At 49.4% G+C, this 26,615-nt stretch overlaps 1 protein-coding gene and 1 long non-coding RNA gene across 3 annotated transcripts in view; one reads left to right on the top strand and one right to left on the bottom strand.

The window, feature by feature from the left end:
• LOC136382510 (uncharacterized) overlaps positions 1-26,615 on the top strand; it is a 296,768-nt gene that overhangs the window by 152,273 nt on the left and 117,880 nt on the right. The gene's annotated exons all lie outside the window — the stretch shown is intronic.
• Positions 3,054-26,615, bottom strand: part of COLQ (collagen like tail subunit of asymmetric acetylcholinesterase) — a 62,324-nt gene continuing 38,762 nt past the window's right edge. For both annotated transcript variants that reach the window (XM_066351422.1, XM_066351423.1), the window contains exons 11-17: positions 23,364-23,444; positions 18,486-18,582; positions 11,072-11,211; positions 8,923-9,042; positions 8,368-8,488; positions 7,657-7,759; positions 3,054-4,946 (exon numbers count right to left, since the gene is read on the bottom strand). In XM_066351422.1, coding sequence (XP_066207519.1) covers positions 4,877-4,946; positions 7,657-7,759; positions 8,368-8,488; positions 8,923-9,042; positions 11,072-11,211; positions 18,486-18,582; positions 23,364-23,444 — 732 coding nt within the window. In that variant the 3' untranslated portion in view covers positions 3,054-4,876. The remainder of the gene's footprint in view (positions 4,947-7,656; positions 7,760-8,367; positions 8,489-8,922; positions 9,043-11,071; positions 11,212-18,485; positions 18,583-23,363; positions 23,445-26,615) is intronic.

Raw genomic sequence — 26,615 nt, 5'->3', positions numbered from 1 at the left:
GGCCCATTGGCTCAGAGGTAGAGCATTGGCCTGGGATATGGATGTCCTGGATTCGATTCCCGGTCAGGGCACTCTGGAGAAGCGACCATCTGCTTCTTTACCCCTCCCCCTTTTTTCTTTCTCTCTCCTCCTCCCGCCATGGCTCCTCTGGCCCTGAGGATGGCTCTATGCCCTTCGCCTCAGGCACTGAAAAATGGCTCCAGTTGCAACGGAGCAACAGCCCCAGATGGGTAGGACATCACCCCCTAGTGGGCTTGCCGGGTGGATCCCAGTTGGGGCGCATGCAGTAGTCTGTCTCTCTGACCCTCCTCTTCTAACATTAAAAAAAGGAAAATAAATGTAAATTCTCAGGCCCCACCCAGACCTGCTGAATCAGAAACTCTAGGGCAGTGGTTCTCAACCTTTCTAATGCCGTGACCCCGCAATACAGTTCCTCATGTTGTGGTGACCCCCAAACCAAAAAATAATTTTGGTGGCTACTTCATAACTGTAATTTTGCTACAGTTATGATTCGGAATGTAAATACCTGATATGCATTATGTACTTTCCGGTGGCTTTAGGCAACCCCGCTGGGGTCGTGACCCACAGGTTGAGAACCGCTGCTCTAGGGTGAGACCCAGTAATGTTTTAACAAACCCTTTGCATCATTCTGATGAATCTTGATTGAGAACCACTGCTTCAGGCCAAAAATCCCTTGGCAAGCCTCAAAGGATGACCCATGACCACAATGACTACGTTCAACTTCCCATCTGGGGGCTGGACTGAGCGTCACCTGGGGCAGGGCATGCAGCAGAGTGTGGTCCTGTTCATGCATTGGAACATCAAAGACAAGAAAATTCATCATTGACTTTGAAAAAAACTACAAAGGCCCAAATAACCACCAGTGCAATTCTATTGAGATACTAGTGTTTCTGCCGCAGAATTTCGGTGTTACACGAGCCCCATTCCTACAAAGGGAGTGGGACAAGGAGGAACAGAGGGCAGGGGAAATAGCCAGTGTCTTCCTTTAGTAAGGTGGTTTCTCGTAGACTTGTCTGACTCTAACAGTCAGCTGTCTGGGGCTGAAAAGCACTCAGGGGAACTCCCAGAGAGAAACCCCCTCTGTTGAAAGCTGTTGGATGAGGGGCGGTGGGAGTCTTTTAACACATTGCTCCTTTGTGGTTTGCAGCCCTTTCAGGATGGTTCAGATGAAGAGGAGGGAGGACAGAGACACTCTCGAAGCTTCTGAGTGGTCACAGTGGGTTGCTCAAGAGTAACAATCTCTTCGGCGAATCGCCAAGGTCCTTGAACTCACTGATACCTCACAAATGGAAGATCTGAGTTTCACTGAAAATTTACATTGGTTCTCTCCTCTACAGGGCAGGCTGGGGCAGGCCACTCAAACAGTCATGGGGCCATAGGTTGGACTATTCATTATAATTAAATTTGGAGCAATCTGACCCATACGTGCCCTCCACGCCCCTCTTAGAGTGATGGGTTGACCGGCGCCTGTCTCACGCTGCTCAGAAACTAGCATCTCCCCAAGCGCTGGTTTCTAATACTAGTTGCCAAGCTTCCTTCAAAGACTTGACTTTGCTTTATAGATTTCTCAAACAGCTCTGCAGGTGGGCAGAGAAGAGCCCTGGGCCAAACCCCATCCCCCACTTCCCTGTTTACAGTAGGAGCTCTGGACAGGCTTAAAGACTGCCAGCCACAGGGGTGGGGGTGCGAGGGAGTGGGTTCCTTGGGATCAAGTTGAGCAGAGCTTGTGCCTCTGTTACAGTTGAAAGAGTAAAAATAAACTAGTTCAGACTGAGAGTACAAGTCAGCCCTGTGCCTTGCCGTCCATCAGACCGCCGGAGCAGACACCGGAAAAGCCAGTTCTAGAGTTAACAGGAGACACTCTTTCTCCCAAGGTCACAGCCGCAGCTCAAAAGCATCATAATCACTCCTTTATTTGAAGAACTACGGCTTTCTTTCCAATGACACCCCCAGCCTCCCATTGTTACTCCTGCCACCTGACCAGAAATCCCTGTGAAACATGTGACTGAAATCATAGGCTGTCTAAACGTTGCAGTTTGCAAGCCAATCAGTAAGCATGGGCATCCTGCTTTTGCTCGGAAGACCTGAGCTGTGTGGGTTTCTGTGATACTGAGAATTTCCAGCCAAATGCAGAATCTCAGAGAGGGGTTTTCAGGCATATTTTATGGTTTTCTTTTTTCTTTTTTTTTTCTTTTTTTTTTTTTTTTTTACAGAGACAGAGAGAGAGAGGGATAGACAGGGACAGACAGGAATGGAGAGATGAGAAGCATCAATCATTAGTTTTTCATTGCGCGTTGCAACACCTTAGTTGTTCATTGATTGCTTTCTCATATGTACCTTGACCATGGGCCTTCAGCAGACCGAGTAACCCCTTGCTCGAGCCAGCGACCTTGGGCTCAAGCCAGTGAGCTTTTGCTCAAACCAGATGAGCCCATGCTCAAGCTGGCGACCTCGGGGTCTCGAACCTGGGTCCTCTGCATCCCAGTCTGACGCTCTATCCACTGTGCCACTGCCTGGTCAGGCTTTTATGGTTTTCTTAACGTTGAAGTTTTAATGAATCAGGACCTGGGTCCACTTCCCAGTCCAGGCTTCCCAGACACAGCCTGCTTGGCTTTGGGCTTCATTTACATCTGACTTACGTGCTGCCCTTCCCCAAATCCTACCGTTAGCTTGTCTTGGTTTGATGAAATGCCCCATTGCTCCTCTGCTGTTTGCTCTCCCTACAACAAGTCAGTCAACCTAATTCTGGTGGTCCACAGGTTTCTCCCTGGGGGGTGTTCACCAGGTGTGCTCTTGTGCAGCAGGATTGGGGAACCACTGCTTTCTCCCAGTGCTTAGCAGTAAAGGCTGGGCTCCAAGCTCCTGCCAAAAGTGAACTCATAACCAGCTTCAAAGGGGGAAGAAAAATATCCCAGGTCTCCAGTGAGGTGATTGATTCACTGCAACCCACTAAATAATAACGGCCCCAATAAAATACAACACTTCCTAAACAATTTCCAGGTTTCAGAAATTTTAACTGTACAGTCACTAAAATTCAACACCACCCTGAAACAAAGTACTGTTATTTCCACCCTGAAAACAGAGACTCAGAGAAGTGAAGCACATTGTGTAGGGTAATTAAACAGATTAGTGCCCTCCAAGGTGTGAGAGCCAGGACAGGGATCCTGTCAGCCAGGCCCGAGGCAGTATTGGATCTCCATCTGTCCTAGACAAGGTTCTAATACAAGGCTGGGGTGGGGCTGGCTAGTACGACTGAGCTCTGTGACCTCTCCTAGGCCACAGTTTCTTCCCTTGTCCGTGAGGCAGTAGGACTGCTTCCAAATCCTAAAGCCCTCTGCATAGTCTGGAAAGAAGATTGAGTTCAGACCCCTCATTCCAGCCAGCCTAGCTGGACACTTTCCCAGCCCGCAGGGAAGACAGAGCCACAGCGAGGAAAAGAACTGCCTTTATTTCTTGATTTTGGAGAGCCCAGTACGAAGCTTTACGTGGGAGCAACATCACCTCAGCACTTGCAGTCGAGGCCGAGGAGAGCAGGCTGACCAGTGTGCCCACCTCTGGGGACACCACCCTCGGGCTGACCCCGTCAACTACGGCATGACGCTTAGTCCACAAGACTTAGCCACATAAATAGTTTTGTACAAAATCCCAAGAGTGTCCCTGCGTCTGGTAACAAATGGCCAAATCCCATTTGAGGTCTGCCGTGGGGGAGATAATCTTTCCAAAACCAAGCTGAGGCCCACTTGGGGAAAATGGTGACGGAAAGCAGCTCACAGACATGCAGGACGACGATCCCGTGGACACCTGGGGGGCTCGGGCACACACGTGAGGACCGGGCTACGCACTACGGAGACACGGCGGTCACAGGGTGCTCGTGGGGGTCAGAAGGCACCCAGGAGTTGGAGGTCAGGACGGAAACTGTCTCTGCCTAGAAGTGGTGGGTTCCCAGACAGGAAACCCGGGGCAGGGTTCTCCTCAGCCCTGCCAGGGCTCGGACGACGCGTGACTCTCTGCTAGTGAATCTCCTGACCCAGAAACGGACACGAGGGGCGTTCGTGAGAGGGAGGTCACACTGCAGAGAGCCACAAGGTCAAGATGGAGCCTGGGATGGTGACGCCGCAAGAGCTGCCCTCGGGGAAACATGGAGAAGTGGGCGCCCCTGCTCTCTTCCCGGGCACGGTGGGCACCGTGGCAGGGCCTCACCCTCGACCTGGGGCAGAGAGTGGGTTCAGTGGCTTTCTCGGTACTTCTTCACGGTTGGGTCTCTTGTTGGGGGAGCCGTGTCCACATGAGGCTGTGCTGGGCTCTGGCTAGTTGAAGAGTCCTTCAGCAGGGCCAGAGCTGGGACCCCAAGGGAATGGGCCCCCGTCTCTGTTCTGTGGGTCACAAGCCTGGGGATAGCCGGTGGCCGTCTGCCCTGGTGACAATGCCTGAGTTTCCAGAGGTTGGGGGCAGAGAGGCCTGTACTCAGGAGCCCAGATGCCCCAAAGGGGATGAAAACAAACAGTTCGCAGGTCTATGTGTGTCCAACAGTGCTTAGCCAGTCCACGGCCTGGGGCGGCAACACTCCGGAAGACAAGGGACACTGTAGGTTGGCTACCAGCCTGATGGGAGCGATGGGTCACCGTCCTCAGGCCGGGCATGTGGGAAGTGTGCCAGGACTTTGGATCAAGACAGGATGCAGTGGTCCTGAGTTCTTCCAGTTGGACTGAGTTAAAAGCACATTTCAGCAGCAGTTTTGTCCTTGTTTTTGTCAAACGAAGGCGGTAGAAACCGGACCAGGATGGTGCGAGGCCCCTTTAATGAGGGTGGAGAAGCCGACTCAGGTGCTTGCGCTGCAGCCCACCTGCTGGCGCCCTCAGGTGAAGTAGCGGCAGGGCGTGGAGTCGATGTAGCAGTAGGGGGTGCACTGCAGGTCCCCATATGACCTGCGGAGGCAGACACAGGTCAGGGAGGACGGGGGCACTGGAAAGGAGAGCTCCCGCCAGCCCTCGGGGAAAAGGCACCTTCTCAAAGGCCACCTCTGGTCACTTTAGGTCAAGCCTCATCGAACAGCAGCCCCTGCTGCCAAGGGTTCTATGGAGACTGTTCTCATTCTCATTTGAGGTCAGGGGTTTGGGCGGAGTTGAGTCCAGGCCTCTGGCTTTTCCCCTTGAGCCCAGCTGAGGGATCTAGGAGGAAGGGGTTGGGAGTCTTGCTCTTAACACAGCATCTTTGGGGGAATCACCTCCCTCTCGAGCCTGAAACATTTCCAGCTCTGTCCTTTAGAGCAGTGATCCCCAACCTTTTTTGGGCCACAGACAAGTTTAATGTCAGAAAATATTTTCATGGACCGGCCTTTAGGGTGGGACGGATAAATGCACAAAATAAAATTATGCGACCGGCGTAAAAACTGTGGTACTTTTAAATATCATTGTCAAACTTACGAGACAAGCGTCAAGAGTGAGTCTTAGATGGATGTAACAGAGGGAATCTGGTCATTTTAAAAAAATAAAACATCGTTCAGACTTAAATATAAATAAAACAAATAATGTAAGTTATTTATTCTTTCTCTGCGGACCGGTACCAAATGGCCCACGGACTGGTACTGGTCCGCGGCCCGGGGGTTGGGGACCACTGCTTTAGATCATCCTGTACTGATGCAGATGTTTTATGCTGCTCAGTCCTATATAGAAGCCACTGGCCCCATGTGGCTATTGAGTTCTTAAAATAAAGTTAGTGTGACTGGAGAAATAGATTTTAAACCTTATTCAGTTTTAATTAAATTTAAATAGCCACATGTGAGCAGAGGCTACCATGTTGGGTAGCATAGTCTATACCTCTGTAAGCCCAAGTACTAATCCTGAGGCAGTGCGTTGTACGTTATGCTCCTGTTCACCAGCAGCCCCCGGGGCTTCCAGGGATTAGGAAAGCAACCACAGTGAGCCCACGGGCAAGTCCCGGGCTCGGCACTATCCTGGGCCCCATGGGTAACTGTCTATACTCAGTTGTCTCCATGGAGCCATCACCCAGCTCTGACTCCTGCCAACTTCTTGGCAGGTGCCTGCTGGGACCTTCCTTACTCAAGAAGGGGCCGTGCACACAGACACACAGTTCCAGTGGAGGCCTGGCCAAGCCTAACGTACTCAGAGTCTTGGGGTGACTGCAGGTTTACAGTTTCCCCAGCAGGATTGATATGTTTTTTTTGTTTTGTTTTGTTTTTGTTGTTGTTGTTGCTGTTTTCTGAAGCTGGAAATGGGGAGAGACAGTCAGACAGACTCCTGCATGCACCCGACTGGGATCCACCCGGCACGCCCACCAGGGGCGACGCTCTGCCCACCAGGGGCTGATGCTCTGCCCCTCCGGGGCGTCGCTCTGCCGCGACCAGAGCCACTCTAGCGCCTGGGCAGAGGCCAAGGAGCCATCCCCAGCGCCCGGGCCATCTTTGCTCCAATGGAGCCTTGGCTGCGGGAGGGGAAGAGAGAGACAGAGAGGAAGGAGAGGGGGAGGGGTGGAGAAGCAAATGGGCACTTCTCCTGTGTGCCCTGGCCGGGAATCGAACCCGGGTCCCCCGCACGCCAGGCCAACGCTCTACCACTGAGCCAACTGGCCAGGGCCAAGATTGATATGTTGATGTACATTCAAGAGTGCATGTTAAAAAGGTCCACTGAAGAAAGAGCAGAGAGGGGGCAGTAGAGAGGCAGGTCTGGTGTCTTCCCCAGCTCTGCGCAGGCCTGGTCCAAGCCCACCAGTGGGACGGGGCGGGGCTGGAAGCAAACGCGGAAGAGACTGGACTCCTGAGAGACTTAGGAGGGGGCAGGTGCCAGGGGCAGAGCAGGGCATAGACTGGGGGGAGAAACAGCCCCCCCCCCATTCTCCCTAGCACCACTCTGGTTCTGTGAGGATTAGGGGAGCATGACATCATTTTACACCTTGAAAAGAGCCCGGGAGGCCACATTCTGGGCATGGGATCAGTGCCTCACAGGGCCAGTGGCCCTCAGCTGGCTTGGGAGATGTCACCGTGGAGGCCAGAACACTAGAACACTTCATCTGCGCAAGGTAAGCCCCCGCTGGAGAGTCTCAGAACTAATTAGAAGGGTTCTTGAAGGGAATGCTAAGTTCCTGGGGTTTTCTTGAAGGAGCCACAAGCCAGCAAAATTAGATTATTAATGTTAATGTGGTCTCATTTGTACCCATCGGCCTGCCCAGGGCTGGGGGTTGTTCCAGAGAATTCAGGTTACACAGGTGCTTAGATCCTTTGAAATGCCCGGATACCTCCACCCTCTACTGGACTTCCCTCCCAGGCCCATGGTCCTGAAGACTAATATGGTCACGGTAGCCACCGGGATGGGAGCTGCTCATTTAGGGGCAACAGCTCAGCTTAGAGACTGCTGATCCCCAGGGGCCTGGACGGAGCAGGTAGCTCTGTCTGCTCCAGTGTGGCCGGCACCGTGCGAGCTGCTCGGGATTTACTGCCTGTCTCCCCCAGGAGAGCAAGAACAGTGCATTGTATTATTTGTTACCGTACCTCAGTGTCTAGAAAGGACCAGTAACGTAAGATGCACTTAAAATGATTTGTGATGGAAACAAGAGAAAGGAGGAGGGAAGATGGAGGAAGGGAAGGAAGAGTGTCCTAGTAGCACGTGAGGCCATCCCTACCCAGGGAGATAGGTCTCGCACGTCAGGTGGCCGAAGTCAGAGCCGTCACAGTCTTCCACGCCCTTGTGCCGGTGACCGTCTCCACAGTACGCCCGGTGGCAGCCTGAAGAGGACACAGGAAGTACAGCCCTTAGGTGGGGCAGGGACGGGGCGGGGGCGGGGCAGGGGGCGGGGCAGGGGCGGGACCGGCTTGCCAGCCTGGGCTGGGCCCTTCTCACTGGAAAGGGCTTAAGGGCTTTGCTACCAGGGCTCTGTCTGGTGAAAACAAGTCCTGATTCAAATTCTGGGCTTTCTCCTGCACCACCTCTTCTCGTGTTTGTTTGGGGTTTTTTCTTTTCTTCCCCCCACCCCCATACTTATCTTTTGATAAAGAATGTGGACTGGAATTTGGATTTTGCCAAGAAGTTGGATTCGTAAAAAAGGGAGGACCTGCTGGCTTCTCGGGGGGTGACATCCTTGACCCCAACCCCCACTGACACGCCTGGATAATGGAGGAGTTAACATTTGGCCTCGGCATCCCAGTCCAACGCTCTATCCACTGCGCCACCGCCTGGTCAGAACATTTGGCCTCAATGAGGCGATCACCCCACAACAGCTCAGGTACATCCCCTCTGGCTCTAGAATTGCCCCCAAACCATCACAGCTGGTGTCTAGGACTTTCCCTGACCCCAAACCGAAGGCGATTCAAGCTTCAGGCTGGGCCCCACTCACTGATGCAGTCGTCACCCACATCATTGTTCCCGTCGTCACACTCCTCCCCGGACTGCAGGACCCCGTCCCCACAGTAGCCACGGTGGTCTACAGTGTAGTCCACAGGATAGAAAGGGGTCAGCTGGCCAAAGAAACACACCAGTTACCAAGGACAGTACGCCAGGCAGCTGCAGGCAGGGCGGGCAGGTCATCGGCACTGGGGACAGAGGCTCTGGGTGCAGGCGTCTGCTCCTCAGCAGTGCCTCCTGGTGGGAAAGCACTCCTTCTCTGCTGCCTAGAGCTGTGGTTGGCAGGAAGGCTGGGCGCAAGCAAGGCAGTGACCTGGCAGTGCAGGCACGGGAGAGGGTCTGGAACATGGGCTCAGAGAAAAGGTACTATTTGGGGAGTCAGGGCGTGGAGAGCTGCTCAGAAGCAGAGCGGGAGAGTACTGCTGGTCCTTCCATGTACACAAACTGCGAAAAGCTCCGCAGCAGGTCTAACTGTTGGCCTTCTCTACCTGTAATGATGTGTTCCTTGCCTGGAAGAGGTATGGGCTGAGCACCCGCCGTTGGCTACCTGGATGGGGAGCCAGCCTAGGTTGTCCTTGAAGTACAGCGATCTCTGGTCTTTGCGGAAGGCAATGGCATTTCTGGTGTTCAGCCTCTCAAGCTCCTCCTGGTTGTTGACCACAAAAATCTGCCAGAGAACACACTAGTGAGGCTTCGAGAAAACACTTCTATAGGGGGCGGGGGGAAAGCCAGAGGAGGCGCAGAATCGCTATCCTTGGACTGGCTAACAGTGGGAAGGGGTTTCATGTTACACTCCAGCATTCCTTCTAAGGAAAGAGGAACGCCTTGCTCTCCATATCTTTTCAATCCAGTTCTTAATATCTGGATTTGAAGTAAAAATACCTATCATAATTAAAATTTTTTAAACATTAAAAATATGCCCAAGGCTTAAATAAGAAGGTGAAGTCATCTAAGCAAGTAATTCAACATCTAGAAATGATTCTTAACAAAATTCTCATTCTCAAAGATGTTCATTACAGCAGTGGTCCCCAACCCCTGGGCCGCGGACCGGTACCGGTCCGTGGGCCATTTGGTACCGGCCCACAGAGAAAGAATAAATAACTTACATTATTTCCGTTTTATTTATATTTAAGTCTGAACGATGTTTTATTTCTAAAAAAAATGACCAGATTTCCTGTTACATCCGTCTAAGACTCACTCTTTTTTTTTTTTTTTTTTTTTTCATTTTTCTGAAGCTGGAAACAGGGAGAGACAGTCAGACAGACTCCCGCATGCGCCCGACCGGGATCCACTCGGCACGCCCACCAGGGGCGACGCTCTGCCCACCAGGGGGCAATGCTCTGCCCATCCTGGGCATCGCCATGTTGCGACCAGAGCCACTCTAGCGCCTGGGGCAGAGGCCACAGAGCCATCCCCAGCGCCTGGGCCATCTTTGCTCCAATGGAGCCTTGGCTGCGGGAGGGGAAGAGAGAGACAGAGAGGGAAAGTGCGCGGAGGGGTGGAGAAGCAAATGGGCGCTTCTCCTGTGTGCCCTGGCCGGGAATCGAACCCGGGTCCTCCGCACGCTAGGCCGACGCTCTACCGCTGAGCCAACCGGCCAGGGCTTAAGACTCACTCTTGACGCTTGTCTCGGTCACGTGATACATTTATCCATCCCACCTTAAAGGCTGGTCCATGAAAATATTTTCTGACATTAAATCAGTCCATGGCCCAAAAAAAGTTGGGGACTACTGCATTACAGTATTATATACATTAGTAAAAAACTTGGGCACACCCTATAAGTATCTGATAACAGAGAACTGGTTAAATAAATCACAGCACAATTGCATGATGGACGGACGATCATGCATCAATTCAAGTGATGTTTATAATGAACTGATGTCCAGGCTTTACTTCAAAATAATCCAAATTAGGGTGGGCAGTAGTGAGTAGGCATAAAGAGGAAACAACATTGGTCATGAGTTGAAATGATTGAGTTTGAGTAAAAGGTACATGGAGGTTCATTACAGTATTTTGCTTTTGTATTAATTTGAAATCTGGTAGAATTTTTTGTTTAAAAAGACCGAGAAAATATTCCAAAATGGACTCATAACCAAATGGATAATTGGGTTTTCTTCTTTTGATTTTTCTTTTATTTTCCAATCTCTTATAATGAGTATGTATACCCAGTATAAGTTTTACTAAAAAAAATACATACATACATACATACATACATACATAAAAAATAAGTTTTAGGCCCTGGCCGGTTAGCTCAGTGGTAGAGCGTCGGCCTGGCGTGCGGGAGTCCCGGGTTTGATTCCCGGCCAGGGCACACAGGAGAAGCGCCCATCTGCTTCTCCACCCCTCCCCCTCTCCTTCCTCTCTGTCTCTCTCTTCCCCTCCCGCAGCCAAGGCTCCATTGGAGCAAAGTTGGCCTGGGCGCTGAGGATGGCACCATGGCCTCTGCCTCAGGTTCTAGAATGGCTCTGATTGTGGCAGAGCAATGCCCCAGATGGGCAGAGCATCGCCCCCTGGTGGGCGTGCCAGGTCGATCCCGGTCAGGCACATGCGGGAGTCTGTCTGACTGTCTCCCCATTTCCAACTTCAGAAAAATACAAAAAATAATAATAATAATGTTTTACTAGTACAAAGGCCCAAGAGGACCAGGTGAGAAGTCCTGATGGATAACACCCCAGGTTTCGCCCTGAAGATCTTACCGCAGGGACTCGTGGGGAACTGGGCCCATACATGGATTCCCCATAGGAAGGGTTATTCACGTTCATGGGTGTTCCACAAAGACATCTTCCTGGAGGCCCAGGAAATCCTCTTTCTCCTTTGGGTCCCATTTGAAGTTGTCCTAGGAAGCAACAGACTGCTGTGTTACCAGTGAGCCAAGGAAGAGAAAATTGAACAGCCCAAGGTGATGTGAGCAACCTTAACAAGAGAAAGAAGGTTGAAGTCCACAGTGTTTCAGGGAAGGCTTTGGATCCAAGACGTAGAGGAAGTGATATTCTCTGTGGGTCCCTTAACCATGCTGGCTGTAGCCACATCTATCCCAACCTTCCTTCTCCCTTACCGCTCTTTAAACTTTAGAGACCAGACAGATAGGCATTCTACTTCCCAGACTCCCTTGCATCTGGAGGTGACCATGTGCCACAGTGTTGGCCAATGCAAAGTCTGTGGTGGGAGAAGGGCAGGCAGGCATCTGGGAAAGTCTACCCTGATAAGGGAGAATCATAGCTGGGAGACATAACTTCCCCTTCTTCCTGCCATGAAGACAGACAAGATGTCCGGTGCTGAGGCAGCCATACTGCAAATGTGAAGTAACAAGGATGAGAAGAGAAGCCAACACAAGAGAAAGACAGAGGCTCATGGGAACTGGAGCCCTGATAGTGACCCTTAGGACCAAAGTGGACCACTGTCCACCTCTTGACTTCCTTATTATATGAAAAAAATCCTATCTGTTTAGACCATTATCAACAGGGGACTGCTTACTGATAAACAAATTGCTCACTGATAACTTTTATTGTTTTTTAAATTCATTTTATATTGTTCTTTTTTTTTTTTTTTTTTTTTGAGACAGAGAGAGAGTCAGAGAGAGGGATAGACAAGGACAGACAGACAGGAACGGAGAGATGAGAAGCAATCATTAGTTTTTCATTGCACATTGCAACACCTTAGTTGTTCATTGATTGCTTTCTCATATGTGCCTTGCCCGCGGGCCTTTAGCAGACCGAGTAACCCCTTGCTTGAATCAGCGACCTTGGGCTCAAGCCGGTGAGCTTTTGCTCAAACCAGATGAGCTTGCACTCAAGCTGGTGACCTTGGGGTCTCGAACCTGGGTCATTCACATCCCAGTCCGACGCTCTATCCACTGCGCCACTGCCTGGTCAGGCTACAAAGGAATTTCTGAGGGTACATTTCTTTGATTTCTTCTGGAAGAAAATGGAAGTTCAAAAATGCTCAGCCTACTTACTCTCCCCTGGTAACAAGATGAGTGTCCTGAAAAGATATGATCAGGAAATTTACTCCCTGTAATGGAGACCTGTTAGGACGATGGTTCTCACTTTGATGTCCAAAGACCCTATGCCCAGGCCACACCCCAGGCCATCAGGACTGCTGAGAACAGAACCGGGCAACCGTACTTTCAGAAACTCTCAAGATGATTCCAATGCACACCAAGGTTGAGCACTACTGCCCTAGGGACGAGGTCTTAGCACAAGCCGTTCCCCAGCCAGTTCTCTCTCCCAATCACCCTCTGTCTGTCCCTCGCCATGTGCTCCTAGCTTACTCCTGATCTGAATTCTAACATCGCCTTTCCAGGGAAGCCATTTTGAATCCTCACACTCGATCATTTCACCTGAGATACAATTTCATTGTTCCCTACGCCCTTTCTTCACGGTACTTATCTCTGTGTGTGATTCTATATAGTATTGTGAGATTATCCCATCTTCCCCCATAGAATGTAAGTTCCATAAGGGCACGTCCGATGCCTGTTTTCTGTCACCAGGGCTTGACACACAGTAAGGGCATGGCACACATTCGATGGCTGAGTGAATAAATAAATGAATGTAGACTAACTAGAAAGAAAAGGTCTTCAGAAAAATCTAGACATCACACTCCAGTTGGCAGAAAAGTGTTGGAGCAAGAGCCATCCAATGGGAAGAGAGGAAAGAAAGGAAATGATAGAGACCAACAAATGAAATAAGTACCCTTCCTCCTGGAAAAATGGGGGAATGTGAACACCAACCAGTTGTTGGTGTCAGGTTATAAAACAACCAGGGCAGCTGGCCACCAGAGACACAGTTTACAGATCCCAGAAGGGTAAGAAATAAAACGACCCCAGGGAAAGGTCTGGTCAGGACCCCGGGGCAGCAGGCGCAGTGGGAGGAAGAGACCTCAGTGGGAAGACCCCACACCCTGAACCTTCACGAGCAAGCTCAGAATGCCCAAGATCAGAAAGCTGCCGGCATGAGGGGAAGAGAGGCTTTCCAGTATCTTAGACAGACTCATGGCTGCTTGTTTGGACAAGAAATGGGAATACGATCCTGTGGGAGGAACGCCAGTCTTGTGGAGCAGATTCCGGAAAGACAGAGACTCCACCAGCCCAGGCATATTCTGGGTGATTAAGCACCTGCGGAAACTGAGGTGGGAACGCTCTGTAACCAAGGACGTGAGAGTGGCATTGGGGCAGCCTTGCAGCAGCCTCTGTGACCCCAACAACACTTCCAGACCTACAGCTTCCAGAGAGATTCAGGGGTCTGTCCCGTTATTCAGTTAATGTGTGCTGAGGCTGAGATTTGAGTCCGTGTTTGACATAACACTATGCTTTCCAAAAGACCAACAGCTAAGAATACTGATGCTCGCAGGAAGATAGCAATTCCCAGGTAGCACACTGATTCACTTATCCCCTATCTGGGTGCAGGAGAGACTCAGCCAGATTTGTAATTTGGTTATTGCAAATTACATCCTAAAGGCATTTTGTCTGTATTCCCTCCCCGTCCTCCAGCCCGTCTTTCTCTGTAACTTGGGTAATGAAAAGCACCCACCGTCTCTACCTCTCCCAGCAGCATCCAGTCCCAGAGCACTGGGCACCGGGGCCAGAGGTAGCCTCCCAATAAGACAACAGGATGTGGCAGACAGCCTGCTTCCTGCCACCTTGCAGTGTTCCTGCCGATTCCTCCTAGCTGTCCGAGGGCATCTGTTTCCCCATGCCAGTTTCCTGCCAGGCTGCACTGAAGAGCACAGCAACCCGAACCTCCCCACTTTGGCTTCTTGGAGCTGGTCCAGTGGGCCTGGCCTGGCCTCTGCCCCTACAGCCAGAGGACAGGACCTTCGCCCAGGGAACTTCCCATCTCCATGGCTGCTGCTGTGGGAGCAGGTCTGAGGGAGAAGTCTGGGACAAGGCAGAGGACCCGCAGAATAGTCCCCACAGCACCCCCAACTCCCACCCTGGCCCTGCAGAGGTTGTGTGGCTCCTCGGACCCAGGAGCCACAGACTGATTCTGGACCGGGCATGGCCACAACCCAACTCTGTGACCTTGGGGAAGTGGCTTCACTGTGAGACTCAAAGTCTTTATCTATAAAGGGAGGGTTAGCCTAGCCGAGGAGAGTCTAGCCTGTGGTCCACAGAGCCTAAGGATAGCCCAAGGTGGATTTGGGGTAGGGGTTCTGGAACTCTGGGAAGTAGTGTGCAGAATCTTGGGTAGACACAGTTTCCCCCCTCTGAGAATGGGTTTGGGACTTTTATCAAATTATCAAAGGTAGTCTCAGGTACTGCTGTGGGGGCCTGTTTCAACTGTTGATGATTATGCAACTGGTCCCAGGCACAGGGAAAGCCTTTTTTAAACTCCTTCCTTCCCTGTTCTCCTCATTCCTCAAAAAACTTTTCAAAAGAGCAAAATATTGCCCCATTTTATTCAGCACTCTCACTCTGGGAGCCTCCCAGAGAGGAAGTGACTCAAAGGAAGGTACAGGGAGGGGACATGAGCCCGAAGAGATGACCAGCATCCTGCTTGCCTGTTGTGTAATACTCAGGTGTGACAGACTGAGACAGCCCATGCAGCCCAGTGGGCACCTGTGGGGGCCAGCCCCACCCATCCCGCCTGCCAGGTGTCACGGGGAGGTGAAGCCGACTCAGCTATAGACCCCGCCTCAAGGGCTTGCTGTCTAGGAGGACGAGGAGACACAGCTGCAGAAAACAGTAACCAGTCTGACCAGGCGGTGGCGCAGTGGATAGAGTGTTGGACTGGGACACAGAGAACCCAGGTTCAAAACTGCAAGGTCGACCCTGGCCGGTTGGCTCAGTGGTAGAGCGTCGGCCTGGTGTGCAGAAGTCCCGGGTTCGATTCCCAGCCAGGGCACACAGGAGAAGCCCCCATCTGCTTCTCCACCCCTCCCCCTCTCCTTCCTCTCTGCCTCTCTCTTCCCCTCCCGCAGCAAGGCTCCATTGGAGCAAAGATGGCCCGGGCGCTGGGGATGTCTCCTTGGCCTCTGCCCCAGGCGCTAGAGTGGCTCTGGTCGCGACAGAGCGACGCCCTGGAGGGGCAGAGCATCGCCCCCTGGTGGGCAGAGCGTCGCCCCCTGGTGGGCGTGCCGGGTGGATCCTGGTCGGGCGCATGCGGGAGTCTGTATGTCTATCCCCGTTTCCAGCTTCAGAAAAATACCAAAAAAAAAAAAAAAAAAAAAACCCGCAAGGTCGCCGGCTTGAGCACGGGCTTATCTAGCTTGAGTGTGGCATCACTGGCTTGAGCCTGGGATCATCGACATGACCCCATGGTCGCTGGCTTGAGCCCAAAGGTTTCTGGCTTGAAGCCCAACGTTGCTGGCTTGAGCAAGGGGTCACTTACTCTGTTGTTACCCCCAGTCAAGGCACATATGAGAAATCAATCAATGAACAACTAAGGAGCCGCGACGAAGAATTGATGCTTCTCATCTCTCTCCCTTCCTGTCTGTGTGTCCTTATCTGTCCCTCTCTTTGACTCTCTGTCTCTGTCAAAAAGAAAAAAGAAAAGAAAAGGGGAACCGGTGGAGGGGCAACTGCGGAGAAGCCTTGTGTGATGGGGAGCTGGGGAAAGAAGATGCATCTGTTGGGGACCAAGGAGCCTTACTGCAGAGAGGACGTTGGAGGAAGAAGGGGATTTTGTCAGGTGAACCAGAGGATGACAGGAATGGCATGTTAGGGCCTGTGGACCCAGACAGACTGTAGAAATACGCTCCAGCTCTGCAGAGCGCAGGGCATCTGCTGGAGGCCAGTGGGCAGTAAGGCTGGGGTCTGGCAGAGGAGGAGGTGGAGGAGGGAAAGGGGATGTGAGCATCTCGGCTGAGTGAGAAGGAGCTGGGAGACCAAGGAAAGAAAACAAGGCTGAACTGGCCCAGCTGAAGGGATGGGGTTGCTATCCACCAGAGACTGACAAGACGAAACAGTGGGCATCTGCATGAGGTGCTGGTGGTCTCCAGGCCTGCCATTCTCAGCTAGCCCCAGGCCCAAGGAGGAAACTGGAATCCAACTCAAGTGAGGGTTATGCCTGATGTCATATATAAGGTCTCAGTTTGCTAAAAATCTCTTTATGCATCTGCATCGCGGACCCATGATCCCTTGTGAGCCCCTAAATACCCCAAGGACCGAGAGAATCCAGGCTTCAGGCCATACTCCCAAGTCCCTGGCAGCTCATAGTCATGGGGCTTGAGGGGAATGTTAGGCAGGAGAAGAATGATCGGTTGAAAGGACCTCTATCCGGATCATCTAGTCAACTCAGGGGAACGGATTATGGGGCATGGACACATGGCCGACGCTGCAACTCAAATACAGCTCCCTGAACAAAATAGGGATAGGTATGGCAAGATAACTTACTGGCAGGTAATTGGTGTTTGTTCTCCCAGTATTTCAAGCAGAAAGCAAGACTTGGTGCTTTCTTGTCCTCGCAAAAGACAGGTACTATTTGAAATTTTCTGCCTTCTGTTCTCAGAAGAGAAAAGCTCCTAAGAGGGGTGGTGGTATATGAAGAGTATGAGGAGAGAGGAGGCTAGAGATGGGAAGAGGAGGGCTTCCCCAGGCCTGGCGAGAACAGGGACTCCCCTCCCAGTAGGCCAGAGCAGAGATGGGGTCTCAGAGGCACGTGGGGCACTCCCTGGGAAGTGGAACCACACGGACCAGGCTTCCCGGCCTTGGAAATGTTCTAATACCTAAGCATGAGGGTAACAGTCACCAGGCACGCCTGGAGCCCAGGGCCTCAGACGACAGGCACTTTAGAGGTAAACAGAGCAGATAAAAGGCTGGAGGGGCCTCCCCTGCTGTTTTTCTGTCATAATTCCCCAGGATCTTTGCCCAAAACTCCTTTGTGGCAGTTGGAGAAGTGGAGAGAATCCCAATAATGCCTAAAATTGAATTTTGCTGGCATTCTGGCAGATTGGAGCATCAAAGACAGACAGGCTTAATTTGGTTTAAAGGATCTAACAAAATACGACATTTCTTGATTATCTCATGATGTGGTTACAAAATATATTTCCATAAGACAGAGTGTAGGGGGGAAAGTGTACTGTGGACTTCTGCCTTCATTTTCTTAAAAATTGGAATAAAAGTTGTTTTGATTCCTTCTGTATAACCGAGGACAAAGACTTGCACCATCGGTAAACGGTCTTCTGGGACCTAGAGCCGCTGTGTTTATACAGGCAATGTGCTATGAAAGGCCCTACTTTAAACTTCTTTTTTTCTTTTCTTTTTTTTTTTTTTTTTTACAGAGACAGAGAGAGAGAGAGTCAGAGAGAGGAATAGACAGGGACAGACAGACAGAAACGGAGTGATGAGAAGCATCAATCATTAGTTTATCGTTGCGCATTGCGATACCTTGGTTGTTCATTGATTGCTTTCTCATATGTGCCTTGACCGTGGGCCTTCAGCAGACCGAGTAACCCCTTGCTGGAGCCAGCGACCTTGAGTCCAAGATGGTGAGCTTGTGCTCAAACCAGATGAGCCTGCGCTTAAGCTGGCGACCTTGGGGTCTCGAACCTGGGTCCTCGGCATCTCAGTCTGTCGCTCTACCCACTGCGCCACCGCCTGGTCAGGCGAAAGGCCCTACTTTGAGCTGACAAGAAAACAAACTAAACCAAGGGCTGAGCTCATCGTATTAAACAAGGTAAAACAGGTGGTGGCGCACCATTGCTCTCCTAAATGACTTTGCTTTCTTTTTATGACTTCTTTCTATATTTGATGCAAATCAATAAGGACTCTTCCCTAACACTGTGTAAGAAAGAAAAATTTGCAATGTTATCGTTGCTTCTAGGTTTAAGAGAATTGCTTAGAGCCATGAAATGGCTTTCTAGACAAAGGTGTTAGCTGATGGAAATACATGCCTATTTTTCACTTAACATATAAATGACATCACCAATGTAATTTTTCTCTCTCCTCTATTTTTTTCCTCCAAACAGCTAAAAACAAAGCCAGAACAATGTTTATCTTTCTTGTGTAAAAGTTGAATGAGCCAAATGGTGGAGAAATTATAAATATACTGACATTCTTCTAGCAGTTTCTCATTCAAAACACAAGGCACTGTGGCATCTCCTCGTACTCTCTCCGGGAAGGCAGGCCAGGAGTGAGACACCATAGGTCAAGGGAAGCAATGTAACTCTTACCTGCAAACGGGGGCCCTGGGGGACCCGGACGTCCAGGTTGACCAGAAGGCCCAGGCTTGCCTGGTGGGCCCATAACTCCACTATCTCCTTTCTGCCCCTGACAGAGAAAAAGGCAGAGCCTGTTATGAGAGCACAGCATGACAAATGACTTCACCATTTATCTCTAAATCAGGGACCACCATGAACTTTGGAGCAAGAGCCCAAAGGAAGATGCAGCCCCAAAAGTCTTGACCACCAAGCTCAAAACAAACAAACAAAGAAACAAACAAAAGAACCCAAAAAACTCAGGGCAAGTGACACTTGAGATAGTGATGTATGTGAGTTTGCAGACATAACTCTTTGCTCTGCTCTAGAAACAAGGCACATGACAGCTGGAAAAAAAAAAAAGCCAACCCACTCCTCCCACTAGGCAGGTAAGGTAACAGAGGCTCAGAAAATAGCAGGGATGGAATGCAAGTCACCTAACAGCAAGGCAGCAGAGTTAAGCCTAGACCTCAGCCCATCTGCGTGCTCATCAGAGCCATTTCTATTTTATTACAAGAACTGTTCCCACCCAATGTCTACCCACTGATCTCGGGATAAAGACTCAAAACATTTATTCTAGATCATAACTATACAGTTGTTTTTGCGGTCATTTCATCAATGTGTCTCCAAGAGACAGAAGCTCCCTATAGGTATGAATCTGTCTTATTCACCTCCCTTCCTCAGATCAAGTGAGGGAGGAGGAAGAGCTGAAACACAAAGGCAAAGTAGTTTTGTTCAGGTGTAAGTAAAAAAATCAGGGTTTTCACCTTGGCCACAAGACCCTGGGTAACTCGTGTCATTGCTTTGTGCCTCAGTTTTCTCATCTGTAAAATGGGGCCAGTAGATATACACCTACATAAATTTGTTGTGAGGCTAACAAAGATCTCAGGGATAAAAAGCGGGTTTGCATAGAACCAAGGGTTATGTAGGGCAAGTGGTTGTCATAGCAACTGGCTTGGCAGACAGTTAGCAAAGTCCTAATTCCTTAGAAAGAGGCACCCCTGCGGCGGCAGTCATTCCACATGGGGGGGGGGGGTCCTCTTTGCTGCCTGCTCTGGGTGCACCAAGAGCAACGATTCCCCTCAGAGCTGCCCTTAGGAATGACACCGAAACCGAAGCCTGTGGGTTCTTCCCCGACAATTTTCCAATTGTCTTCTCTTGCCCCAAGCTAAACCAGGACAGTGATTGATGCTTGACATCTTTGGCCTGGGTCCCCACTCTACACTTGTGCCTTGGCAGGCTTGCCCCCTGATGAAATGTAATCTTTCCTAAGTCTGGGAAGCAGGCATGCCGGGCACTTCTTTCCAATGTAACCCGCCTCCTTGTCAACATGTCCCTGGGGGCTGTCTCCACAATGCCCAAGGAGTTCCAAATGCTGCTTAACGTGGGACTCGGGGGGTCAGAGTTTGTTTCTAATTCCGTCCTGATGGAGGGAGTCTTAAGTTTTAGCGCAAGCTGAAGCATTCCATGGGGTAACCAAGATGGGTCCCAGAATGGCAAAGGAAGTCACACCATCTTAATATAGCCACAGTTCAGGCTTGTTTTTCTAACAGCCATGTCAGTTGGCGAGGAGCACAGGAAGTTCCACAGCTCAGAGGAGCTGGAAACACTCCTCGATTCTGACACCAGCCGCAATAGAACATTTTGCTTCTCTTCTCAGAGCAAGCCATGTCTCTAGGAGCAGGACTCGCTGAGCAGTGCTTTCCAGGAAAAGCATTCTTCATTCCTTTCTTGCCACAAAGTTTGGTGACCCCTCTCATGGAAGTTGTTCTGTCTCCTTAATGAGAAAATTTGTATAATGACTTCTCGAGCTGCTTTCCTGGGCCTGCCCAAAGGCCAGCCCTGAAGCGTGAAGGTAATGAGAGACCGCGTAAGGTGGGGAAAAGCTGGTCTCCAGGCTCTAAATCAGGGGTCCCCAAACTTTTTACACAGGGGGCCAGTTCACTGTCCCTCAGACCATTGGAGGGCCGGACTATAAAAAAAACTATGAACAAATCCCTATGCACACTGCACATATCTTATTTTAAAGTAAAAAAACAAAATGGGAACAAATACAATATTTAAAATAAAGAACAAGTAAATTTAAATCAACAAACTGACCAGTATTTCAATGGGAACTATGGGCCTGCTTTTGGCTAATGAGATGGTCAATGTGCTCCTCTCACTGACCACCAATGAAAGAGGTGCCCCTTCCGGAAGTGTGGCGGGGGCCGGATAAATGGCCTCAGGGGGCCGCATGCGGCGGGCCGTAGTTTGGGGACCCCTGCTCTAAATTCTGACTCGGGCATTGCAAGCTGGCTTAGCCTAGGGGTCCTGGGGGGTGACTCCATTTCTCTGGCCCTCAGTTTCCTTGTGACTATACAAAGGGAATTCAATTGGGTGGTCACAAAAGTCCTCCAGTTCTGAAATTCTAATCTTCTAAAGTCCCTTCTGGATTTCTGAATCTAGAATTTGGATCGACTTACAATAACCTCCAGAACCTATTAGCACTACGGGTCCAATGAATGCTTGGTATATAAGACCCTATGCTCGGAAATTAACTCACGATAAAAGGAAAGGACCAGGGCAGGCTCTCAGGGCTGACCACCCAAGTAACCGCTGACCAGGCAGGCCTGGAGGGTTGGCGCACGTGCAGCTTGTTTAGGACATCCGTAGGACATTCCCCTCACTTCTCTGAGCTTCCAGACACGGTGCTTGCGTGGTTTTTAAACATTACTACAACTAAATCATTTTCCACTTCTCGACTTCAGTTCTCCGCAGGGAAAGACAAACACTACACAAGTAAAGAACTAGAAGACAAAAGCCAAAGCCTTCTTGAAGCCCAGTGTTAAAAGTTCTAAATGGGCCTGACCAGGTGGTGGCGCAGTGGATAGAGCGTCAGACTGGGATGCAAAGGACCCAGGTTCGAGACCCCGAGGTCGCCAGCTTGAGTGCGGGCTCATCTGGTTTGAGCAAAAGCCCACCAGCTTGAACCCAAGGTCGCTGGCTCCAGCAAGGGGTTACTCGGTCTGCTGAAGGCCCGCGGTCAAGGCACATATGAGAAAGCAATCAATGAACAACTAAGGTGTTGCAACACGCAATGAAAAACTAATGATTGATGCTTCTCATCTCTCTTCGTTTCTGTCTATCCCTCTCTCTGACTCACTCTCTGTCTCTGTAATAAATAAATTAAAAAAAAATACTTAAAAAAAAAAAGTTCTGGATGGAAGTCAGCAGTAAAGGAGAAAATGACCTAACAAACGAGAAATATCTCCCCTTTTATTTTCTCTTTCTGAGCCTGGTTTTTAGGAAGGTGGTTTCACAATGTCACCGCATCGTGAAGGCATGACCATGCCACCCATTGTAAAACTTTGGAAACTAAACTAGAATATTGTGACTTCAACAGTTATCATGAAATCCGAATTATTCAGGATGGAGGCTGTGTCATCGCTAAATTCACTTGGAAAAGATCAGAACTGGCTTCAGAGGTTACCATGGTTCTGAACTCTGGCACCATATCAGAATCATCTGGAGAGCTTTTTTAGTTAAAAAAAAATGTTTTTTGAATTTATTGGGGTTACACCGGTTAATAACATTTTACAGGTTTCAGGTGCACAATTCCACAACACATCATCTGTATATTTCATTCTCACGTGGCGAGCTTTAGAAAAAACAAAACAATCCATGCTGAAGCCTCATGTCAGGTTACTTCCATCAGAGTCTTTGGGAAGTAAGGTCTAGACACTGGGGACAATGAGAGGCAGTCTTGGAACTACAATTACTCCCAAAGAGCTTCACTTTTCAAACATTATATACAGTGTGGTTAGGCCTCTCTTGTCCAAGAAACCTTATTTACTAAAATCTGTGGTAGACATTTAAAACAGATGTTAAAATTGTTTAATGACTATCTGCCATAATGAGTAAAAATGCACATGACTTTAAGTTAAAAATTTAGGGTACACTACCTATATTGGATATAAAATAAACAAACTGTCTAGTTAGAAAGTTCATGCAAGAAATAATCCCGGAAAGGAAATATACTAATGTGGTTACATGGTTATGCCTGGGTCTTAGGTATTTAGATGAATTTTCTCCTCATTTTTCCTAATTTTCCAAGTTTCCTGTGATGATCACATATTATATTTATAATGGGGAAGGAGGTAAAAAAAAAGTCAACAAATTGATGACCTTAAAAGTAAAGGGGTACATCTCTCAAGAATGTCTGTCCTTAGAGGTAGGATGAGAGGTTTCCCTGAGGCACTTCGGGACAGCTCCAGAGCTGGCCAAAGCCACTGTGCCTTCCTGTTCCCGTGCTCTCATTTCACATAGATGGATACCAGGACTGCTGACCAGGTGGAGGTAAGAATAAAAAATTCCCCTAAATCCTTAATAGTGTCAGTAAAGAGGGTCACTTACAAACTGGGATCCTGAGTGGGGGTGGCGGGGAAACACCCTACTGTGGAGACCCATAATACCCTTCAACAGCAGCGAAGTATCTGGGCTGTTCTCCTACACTCCCTTTGTGTCTGGGGTGTTGAGATAAAGAGCAGGTTTTCTGGGTAAACGACCAGGTCTGGTTTCCACTCCCAGTTGCGTTGGTTCAGATAGACCAGTTCTTACGAAAGGATCCACCCTTGCTCTTTGCCTTGGACACAGTTGGAATACAGTATCCTGCCCATCTACTCAAACTCTGGCTAACCTGGAGTAGCCAGGAATCCTGAAAGTGGTGCATCATCTTCTGCCCCCGAGCCCAGAGGAAGCGGAAGACTGGGTCTATGGAATATCTTTGATTGACCCCACCCACCCACCTTTCCACACTGCCCCCCAGGTGAAGAGGTCTGACTGCAGGAGTGTGGCAAGCCCTGGGATCCTGACCTGTTTGCCTCGTTTTCCTGGTCTTCCTGTGGGTCCCCGGTGTCCTGCTATCCCAGGCTCACCCTTTGGACCCATTTCACCCTGGAAAGAAAACAATAAGAAGCAAGAGAGGGATTAAGGCACATGAAGCAGGCGTATCTCTGCAGTCTACCCAATCGTAGCCAGGAGGGCAGTCGACTTGATCATTCCAAAGCTTTTCCAAATGAGATGCTCTGGGCTATTGGAAGAATGAGGAGGGCATGTGAAAGGTAGAAAGGCTTTCCATGGAAGAGGAAGGGAAGGAGAAGGTTACTGGGGGTGGATGATTTATTTTCTGAGAGAGACAGCTGCCAGGCAGCACACATTTTGATGTCCCAAATCACCCTCCTCGGGTTGGCCAAAGTGGGAGGCTCCTGTATTTCAGTCACAAATGTGCCTGTGATACTACAAGCTGTCAGGGAAAAATGTTTTCTCTTTTGGTTGGAATTTTATATTGTGTCTTTTTTTGTTTTTAGCATAAATTCAAGTCTACGTAGTTCTAAATGGTTGGACACAATTTTGACAACTATCATCTTTGGAAGGTTTCTGCTCAATGCAATGACCTTTACACAGGGCTATTCCCCTACTCTTCAGTAAAAACTGGTTTGAGTTCCGGCTCACTTCCATTTGATTCAGATGAAAACCCTTTGTGGGGAGAGACGTTCCAGACACATGTTCAAATACTCAATATAAATTTTGTAAAGGCATGAAAAGCAATATAAACAATATTCCTAACTGAAAAAGCCCTATTTTAAAGTATCAGAACCAAATGCACCAATTATGAAATCCTATAGTTTAAGGCCAACCTCTCTTTGTAAAACCAATGTCTCCGTTTCAGTAGCTCTCCTTCTTCCCCATGGTATTCTAGGGTTCCAGGCCCTCTTGCTATTTCTTTGGATCGTGAACCCACAGAGCCTAGTTCCCACCTCTAGTAACCCCTCTACAATCCAGAATGCACCACCGACAAACTCGGTGTAGCAACAGCAAGCCTGTGAGTTTCTGTCAGTCAGCAGCCCTTGTCCGTGAAGAGCTTCTCTGGACACTCAGAGAAAACAATAAATACCCAGACGCCTTTTCACATGGAGGTCAGAGGAGGTATACTCCATGGAAAATTTCAGGGAACACCACCATCCAGTAAGGATCAACCACAAACCTCTGAAGCTATTTATCAGCTCAGCCAATGTAAGCTTGTCCTTACCCGAACTACTAACATCTTGCCTCACCAAGAATTGTCCTTAAACCTATGATTTCTGCCCTGGCCGGTTGGCTCAGCGGTAGAGCGTCGGCCTAGCGTGTGGAGGACCCGGGTTCGATTCCCGGCCAGGGCACACAGGAGAAGCGCCCATTTGCTTCTCCACCCCTCCGCCGCACTTTCCTCTCTGTCTCTCTCTTCCCCTCCCGCAGCCAAGACTCCATTGGAGCAAAGATGGCCCGGGCGCTGGGGATGGCTCTGTGGCCTCTGCCCCAGGCGCTAGAGTGGCTCTGGTCGCAATATGGCGACGCCCAGGATGGGCAGAGCATCGCCCCCTGGTGGGCAGAGCGTCGCCCCATGGTGGGCGTGCCGGGTGGATCCCGGTCGGGCGCATGCGGGAGTCTGTCTGGCTGTCTCTCCCCGTTTCCAGCTTCAGAAAAATGAAAAAAAAAAAAAAAAAAAAAAAAAAAAAGGAGGTAAACCTATGATTTCTTCCCAACCTGCTCCCCCCACCCCCATGTCCTTCAGGATGCCAGGCAGTGAGAGTGTGAGAGGACAGATGGGTTCTACGGCCTGGGAAATGTTTGCACAATTTTCCTTGGATGTTTAGAAGGGGCCAACCGGTACCTTGTTTGGCTGGGAGAAAACAGCAACATAAACAGCATAATTAAAAAAAAAAAAAAAAAAAGACTGTCCGAAGGAAGTGTGGCCCTTCTCTTCATCAACTGGAAGCAGCCAGTAATTTCTTGATCTAATTTCTCTTCTATGACCTAATTATGGTTATCATATCAGCTCTGTCTTAAAACAGCCTGCCACAAGAGGGGAAGAGAAGCCTTGATGGCAAGCCTAGTAAATGGAGCAGAGACCAGAGAAGCTGTCATCTTTAATTTTACAGTAATTTATTATTCGCTGATGTTCGCTGTTGCCTTGAAGGAAAACCTAGCCTAAATAATTTCAAAATAAAACTATTTTTCTCTTTCAATGTTTCCTTTAATTTGCTTATTTAATTAATCTATTTTTAACCCAATACCCTATCTAGGGTAACAGAAAACTTTTTTGACGGTTTAAGGCAGTGATAAATTATAATAAATTAATGTCAGATGATTGAAATTATTTACATATGCTCTACTGACTGGAGAAAAACAGAAAAAAAAAAGTCAAGTTTAGAAAATGTAACTTGAAGGTAAATTTGAAAAAAAACTTATAGAATTTCAAAAAAGCATTGCCTTTGCATGCTTAAAGAACACGATGAGGCCAAGGTTGAAATGACAATTTCCCATGTCAGAGCCTTACAGCATGAGGACCCACCACTACGAGGTCAGATTCGGGGTCGTTTTGAGGGGCCCTGGGTGCCCTTCTCCTCATTCTCTGACACCTCCCCTCACCACAACCCCCGTTCTTCTACTCCGGACCCCAACCCTAAGGAAAAGTGTTTGTTTGTTTTTAATTCTGTCAGTCAGTTGTCATCTTCATAGTTTTTGTCATATCTGCACATTACTTTATTCTTATTTAAAATACTAAATATTTTTTCTTTAAGTCAACTGAATTAACTCCTTTTTTAAAAATTAAGCCTTGTCCCAAGTAAGATATTCACAAAACCCTACAAAATATTTACATGAAAAAATTTAACTATCAAATAAAAAGTGTTTGCTCTCACCCAGCTGAACTAACTCTGCCGACCTGTCGCAGTTGGGTGCAGTCCGCAGCGGCATTGAACCAGGGATCGCTGTGCCTTGCAATGGGGCCCTTGGCCATCACAGCTCAGACCCAAGTCCCTCGTCAGCTAGCTTTCTGCCTTTGAACACCACCACAGCACGCTCAGCGGCATCAAGTGCAAAGAAGGGCTTCTGTCTGCCCTGGTGGGGGTCCTCCCATTGAACAGGAGGGTCTCAGACCATCGTGCCACCCTCTCACCGATATGTTCAGCAACTTGCTCCCCTTCCGAGCCAGAACCTTCCTGAGTGAGACCTACTTTCCCTGCCTGATGAAGAGAGAGGCAGACCTCTTTTTGTTGTATGTGGATGGTCTGTTTCTTTTTTTAC

The sequence above is a fragment of the Saccopteryx leptura genome, chromosome 10, assembly GCF_036850995.1.
Source record: "Saccopteryx leptura isolate mSacLep1 chromosome 10, mSacLep1_pri_phased_curated, whole genome shotgun sequence".
Taxonomy (NCBI): domain Eukaryota; kingdom Metazoa; phylum Chordata; class Mammalia; order Chiroptera; family Emballonuridae; genus Saccopteryx; species Saccopteryx leptura.
Note: the sequence above shows the minus strand (reverse complement) of the source record. Positions and strands in the feature narration are given on the sequence as shown.